At 37.5% G+C, this 6,379-nt stretch overlaps 1 protein-coding gene across 4 annotated transcripts; it reads right to left on the reverse strand.

Moving 5' to 3' along the window:
- Positions 1–310: 310 nt before the first annotated feature.
- On the reverse strand, positions 311–3,181 carry LOC117240763. Of its 4 annotated transcripts, none has more exons than XM_033506800.1 (2): positions 2,365–2,490; positions 311–1,009 (listed from the first exon to the last, which is right to left on the reverse strand). In XM_033506800.1, exons 1-2 carry the CDS (start codon positions 2,369–2,371, stop codon positions 474–476), a joined length of 543 nt encoding a protein of 180 aa, XP_033362691.1. In that variant the 5' UTR covers positions 2,372–2,490; the 3' UTR covers positions 311–473. The 4 variants fall into 4 exon arrangements, 2 of the variants coding, with proteins under 2 accessions (XP_033362691.1, XP_033362690.1); XM_033506799.1 differs by lacking the exon at positions 2,365–2,490 and adding an exon at positions 1,151–1,175; XR_004494783.1 differs by lacking the exon at positions 2,365–2,490 and adding an exon at positions 1,087–1,288 and having other exon boundaries at positions 921–1,009.
- Positions 3,182–6,379: the final 3,198 nt, after the last annotated feature.

A 6,379-nucleotide genomic window follows, 5' to 3' on the forward strand; every position in this document is an offset into this window, starting at 1 on the left:
GGGTATAAATTAATCATTCCTTTCGTAATATCTACGACGTCTTCGGGATATTCTTTAGAAATTACTTTACTTCTGGTCAATATTCATTAACGAGCAACTTTTCTCTCTGTTTCTTATCACGATTTTTTTCACTTCATCACAATTGTACCGTTAGAAATTATTCAAAACTTTGTTAAAATGTCCATGAAATATATGCAATTGCCGTATTGAATAAGCGAGTAATGAAGTTGCTGTTTCACTGAATAAAAGTGAAATCTCCAATGCGTGCGCTCAAGTATATAAGTTAAAAAAAGATTGGTACATCAATGCCTATTATTCTTAATCAATATTCATCATTTAACCATTAGGACCGAATTTTTACAAACCAACTCTAAACCACGACCCAATTTACAAATAAAAAGATCGATGTGTAAATTAACTATCAACTATTAATCTCCAATCCTATGTGAAGATATAATGTTCGGACCAAATTTCTAAACTAACGTGGACAATTCATGCGGACTATTGGTGGTTGCTGCGCTACTTAGATCCAATGTGGCAGCCGGAAGACCAGGACTGACGCTGCCGGTTGCTTCCCGTGGCAAATGCTGCGATCTATTTAGCTTATTTCCAGGACTCGGTGGCGATCTATCTGCTGGTGTATCCGGTGGCGTAACCACGTTTCTGTGTCCGCTCATGTTCAGATGATTGCGCGTCGCCGCGATCGGAGCTGGTGATGAGAGCAACAAGGGCGGTGGAGACATTGACACATGTCGATGATGATATGGTGATGATAGTGTTGGTACTGTGCAGCTCGGCCGTGCGTTGCGTGGCTGGTATTTAGTTGGTTCGTCACGGGCCCGACTTTCGTTGGGCAGCCAGCATGGTGGATGGTTAACGGGCCACGTAGTTGTTGTTGCTGTTGTAGCTGGTGCTGGGTCTGGTGCTGTTGCAGCTGCTGCTGACGCTGCAGCTGTACCGCCGCTTCGCACTGTTCGCGCGCTAACGCCTTCACGGCATTCGTCTTCTCCTACGAAATAAGAATGATAGGTTAGGTTGTAGTCAGGGGCCATAACAAATTAAAAAAGTTATAATATAAGAATTTACATTTTAGTTGAAATGATTCTAGTTACGAATAAGTATTAAAGATGATTCAAATCTTTTTCGTTACCGATAACCATGGTGAAAACTCTTTTGGATTACTTTCAGCCATTATCAATCTTATTGTCAATACTACATGCTTGAAGTAGGAGGAGGTGTACAGAGAAAAAGACTTTTTCTCAGCAAATATAATTGTAAATTCGACCAATTGCGAGGGGACGTAATCGCGAGGAGAGACGTCAACGGGTGTCGTAAATCCCCGTTACGATTATAACAATCGACACCACGAATTGATCGATCCCCTGATTTCCGTTGAGATAATAAGGGGTGATTGAGCTTGTATAACACTGTGATTCACAGAATTATAAAGTATATATTTCCAACACTTAGATTACACTGACGTAGAGAAATAAATAGTTAACAACTTGTCGCACGAAGATGCGATAGATATGTACGCTAGAGCAGGGCTCTTATAATGGAAATTAATGTATCAATGGACTTAGCACTATGATATGTTTAGGAGAGAAGATGTATGTTCGACAACACCGAGAACCGACAAAAGATTTGCGTGAAGTATGCGACTCTCGCGCTATGTGTAGACTGCCGCGTTAGTTGGTAGACTGTCTGTCGCTCTTTTTTTTTTACGGAAGAAAAGTTCGGTGTGGGTGTGCCCCTGTGCCTAAAGAACGCGGATTCGTTGGTCCCACTTTCGTTAGGAAAAGTGAGGGTAACGAACCGCGGTGTCGATTGGTCATGACCTGCACTACTGCTCGAAGGGATGAGTAGGGAGTCTCCTACCATCGTGGTGCGTAGATGACTGTGTGCGTGAGAAAAACCTAGCTTGTTTTATTACAGGGCTATTCGGATTTTCCTAATGGGTGCATACCCGCTTTCTCCGTGTTTTAAGTGCGACTAATAAGCCCAAGGACACCTCTAAAACCGACTGTGTTTCGAGAATATTTTTAAGCTTTAGAAATTCTTCAAGACAAACGGATTGAAGACATATGGCGAAACAATGCAGGGAAGTGAAAGTTATGGTGGGTCCTTAGGTTTATTGAGGGTCGAAGTGACGTTACGCAGGCGGTTGTTGTCCGGTCGCGCGGGCTGGCGTGCAAATGTTTTAGGCGGCGTAACAATAATCGTTACTCAATTATTTTGTTCAACAGTTTTACAAATCTCCCAAAAATAAACGAGAATACGAAAATACACTGAATATCGTGTGTATGGTTATTTATAAAATCCCCTTGAAATAGTTGCGATCGCGGATCACATAAACAAACGAACCTGTCATTCTACAGAGTATCTTTTTCGGTGAAATTATGCAAACGTAAATGTAACTTCGGTAGAACTCCTCGAGAACTTGTAAGCTTATATCACTCTGACCCAACCAGTCCACTCTAAAGTGTATAATTTATAAAGGGGGATTATATTAATACGCGGAGGATGTGGTAGGTGGTAAGTTTTGCATATGAATGTTTGTTGATACAACGAATGATTAAATGGAGGTTTTCATGAATGTGATAAGGACTAGATCGAATGTTTTAACACTTATAACTAGAATGCGTATTTTTATACAAGTTTGTAGTTTTACGAACATGATCAAAGAAATAAAATTTTAATCGAGATTTGTTTTCTTATATACGTATATTTTAGCGCATTTTATGCATTTTGCGCCATTTACGTACTTTTCAATTTCGCACGAATAAAATAAAGATCAGCAATATAATTATAACGCTTCTTAAAAATGTGAAAAATCCTGGTTTCCTAAAAGCTTGTAATTGATTTCAGAAAAATTTTTATGAACTCTACCAGATAAATTATGGTAACTCTGAAAACAAAATTTCACGATAAAATGATTTCCGAGCAAAATACACATAAAAGATGATTTAGACGTGTTTGAACGTGTTCGTTTTCTTTTTTAATAGCGATATGTTCTTACCCTCTGCCACACGAAGACGTTATGGACCGTTGCGCATCCACAAAACACGATGCCAAGGCCTATGAAAACCGACGTAACGATTGCCGGTGTGACACCAATTACCTCTCAGAGAAAAGACATCGACTCCCGACTGTCGGACGCCAACGCCGCGACGCATCTTAGTCCCCACCAGAGATAAGGCCCCAACCCCGACTTTCGGACTCCTTGGAATCCACACCAAACCCCCCAACATCCCCAAGCCAGGGTGTATATAAGCCGAGACTTCATCCAGCCCGGGGAGTTCTCGTTCTAGTTGCTGTTCTTGTACAACACCCCTTTCTCTGTTCAACGTTCTTCTACTGTAAGTGCCGAAGTCATAATAAAGTTCGATAAAAGAGGATTAATAGTTGGGCTACGACTCAGCTTTCTTTTCTCTCGCAACCCAAGTATCCATTTTACGTGACACCGGCGTCGAATGAAACTGGATTAATGTATACAATATCATACCTGAAAGCATTGTTAGAGGATCATTATAACACGTATGCCATAACAAGCGGGACAAAGAATCAGCGCAAATACATATTCTCAATACATATAATTCTCGAAGCGTAAACTATATACATATGCTTTTCATTGAAATTTTCAATACTAGTCGCAAATTATTTTTCAATTAATTTATTATTTAAGTCTTTATATATCAATTCTCGACGAATAAATTACATAAATTATAGAGAATCTATCTTCAGACAATAGAGAATTCAATATTTTTGGTCGTTAAGTAATTTAAAAATTTCTAAAACGATTACGTTCGAAGTTTTGGACAGTATTTGAAGTTTCTAACATGACATTAAAAAAAAATAAATAAATTTTATGATATAATTAAAAAAACGTTGTAGTCTATCATAATTTCTATTGCGTCAAATTTATTAAAACGCAGTTTTCTTCTGAACAGAGTCAAAATGTCCGTCTTGAATCGAGTTCAACAGCTTAACGATCGATCGAGCGAATGATAGCTGTGTAAACTAGCATGACACAACGTAAACTTTAGATTAGATCTCGATCCATCCACCAGCCGTATTCATGCATGACATGAATATTCTGTTTCAGCTCTTTATAAATTAATCTGTTAAAACTTCTCTAAAAGACGATCATTTTTTATTTTTCTAAGAAAAATAATGACTATTCGGCGTTAAAATTAACTTTATTTCCATTGGATTTCTAAACTGATTTCATATACTCAGAGATAGTTCACAGTATCTTTTAGATTCATGCCTGAATTCAAGAAAAATTAAATGTATAACTTATGTACTAGTATCTTTCAAAAGGTTAAAGTTGACAAAATTGAAGGAATTGGTTCTTACCAGTTAGAAAGACGGGAATGCTAATGAAAAACTCTCCGACAGCACATATCCGGCTGATGGATGATTTTTGCAGGTACTTGTTACTCCTGAAACAAACAAAATTTGAAGTGAAAGTCAGTTTCACGATTCTATGATAATTGAGCGAAATATAAATGTTAAGGAAATTCGAGGATTTGGGAATACAAATTATTGACTATATTTCCCACACAACAGTTATACATCTATATTACTCTCTGAAGAACGTCTTGCACGCATGCTGGTCGCCAACCGACTATCCTAGATTCTTCTAACATCTGACAACAGTCTTTTGTCTCCACTAAGTCCTTGACGCCCTCTAACCCTTACACACACACTCTCATGTACAGTGTAAATGTATCACTTCCCTAACAATAAAGGAACCAGTTATTTGTTTAACAGCCAAGAATCTTTCAAAAATTCTACTGTAATTGATACTTCAAATATATTTAGTCAGACCAAGGATAATCATAATCGCAACGTTAATCTTAACTTTAATTCAAGGATCAAACAGTATCATTATACATATAAAAGTAAACATAAAGTCTATCCACATTATTGTTATTATTATTATTATATGTTATTCTATAATTGATTTTTATTTCTTTATTATCAATATTATTCTATTTTCTATAATGATTCAATTATAGATCTTATTTTTTGTCAATCATATTTCACTGAAAAGATCACTTTTAAAATAATCTAATAGTAAAAAATGAAAAATAATCTTTTTCTACCTTGTCTTTATTTTTTACAAACTCTGTCCACCGCCGTAAACCTATTAAATGCATGAAACGACAAAGCAAAGCTGCTTCACATAATTCCCCGCTCACGCAGTGTCAATCAGCTCACGACCGCAAACGATACTGCTAATTTCCAGCGACCACGAACGATTTCACCGTAGTTGCCGGTGTGAAATTTACCAATACGTGCTCGAATTGGTCAATAATGGATAAAGCGCTCTTGCACACACTAATCTACCAACAAATAATATTGACTCAATTGAACAACAGCGCATAGATTAACGGACAAACCGCATGTTCCAAACAGATTTACAATCACGGCAGAAAATACATGCCGTTATAGATGTTTCCTGGTCAAGACTAATTTCCACGCGTTAAGAACATTGTAACCGGAATCTAGGAAGAACTAGCACTTCCTGGAATAATACTATTGTGTCCTCGATGAATGTCTCTCCGCAATGCCCTCGAGTGAGTTGTTTTTGTCTTTGGTCGTACGACGTCCGGGATGAGAATTCGGGGAACGGTTTTGCGCTGCTTTAATACTCGCACAACCATCCATCCATGGGACTGCATCTTTTTAGGAGGACCAGTGATTCATCTTTTCCCACTCATTTTCATCTCTAATTTCTCATGAGGCTAAGATTCCTGCATCTTTTATCATAATAATTTATTAATACTATTAATAAATTGAGACAATTTTACACGTCGTATTTTGCGTTATAAGATGACTTGTAATTTGTAAAAATTACCTGTAAAATTCCTTTGTTTGTTTTACCAAAGCAATAGTTGGCATTTCTATACGACAATAAGAATTTGTTAATACTAATAATTTGTAAGGTTATCAGGTTATCATTCTTCTAATGGATAGTATATTATTGAAACTTTTTTAATATTGAAACGCGATATTTTTTTGGAGAAGAAGTGCATAGTAGTAAAGAGTTGAATTCTGCGGACGTAAAAAGTGGACATAACATTTTCTGTACATGGAGTCGCCTGGCCTAAACATTTTATGATTTCCGGGCAAAATACAGACGAATCCAGCGCTGATTTTAAAGTAGCTTCATCCAAATAAGCCACAATAAGAAATTCCCACGAAACAGTTGCGTTCATCCCCTTTCGAGGTCGCCGACCTCTTTGAATGCGTTTCAAGAGCGTCGTACCAATGAAACTTCGAGTTCTAAACTAACTTCTCAGCCTTTTGCGTTAAATTTAACCTTCCGCGTTAGTGTATTTCGGACGAGCTCCTATTTTGCGCTTTCGTC

This window comes from Bombus vosnesenskii, unplaced genomic scaffold (genome assembly GCF_011952255.1).
Source record: "Bombus vosnesenskii isolate JDL3184/JDL3185 unplaced genomic scaffold, Bvos_JDL3184-5_v1.1 scf7180000014873, whole genome shotgun sequence".
Lineage (NCBI taxonomy): Eukaryota > Metazoa > Arthropoda > Insecta > Hymenoptera > Apidae > Bombus > Bombus vosnesenskii.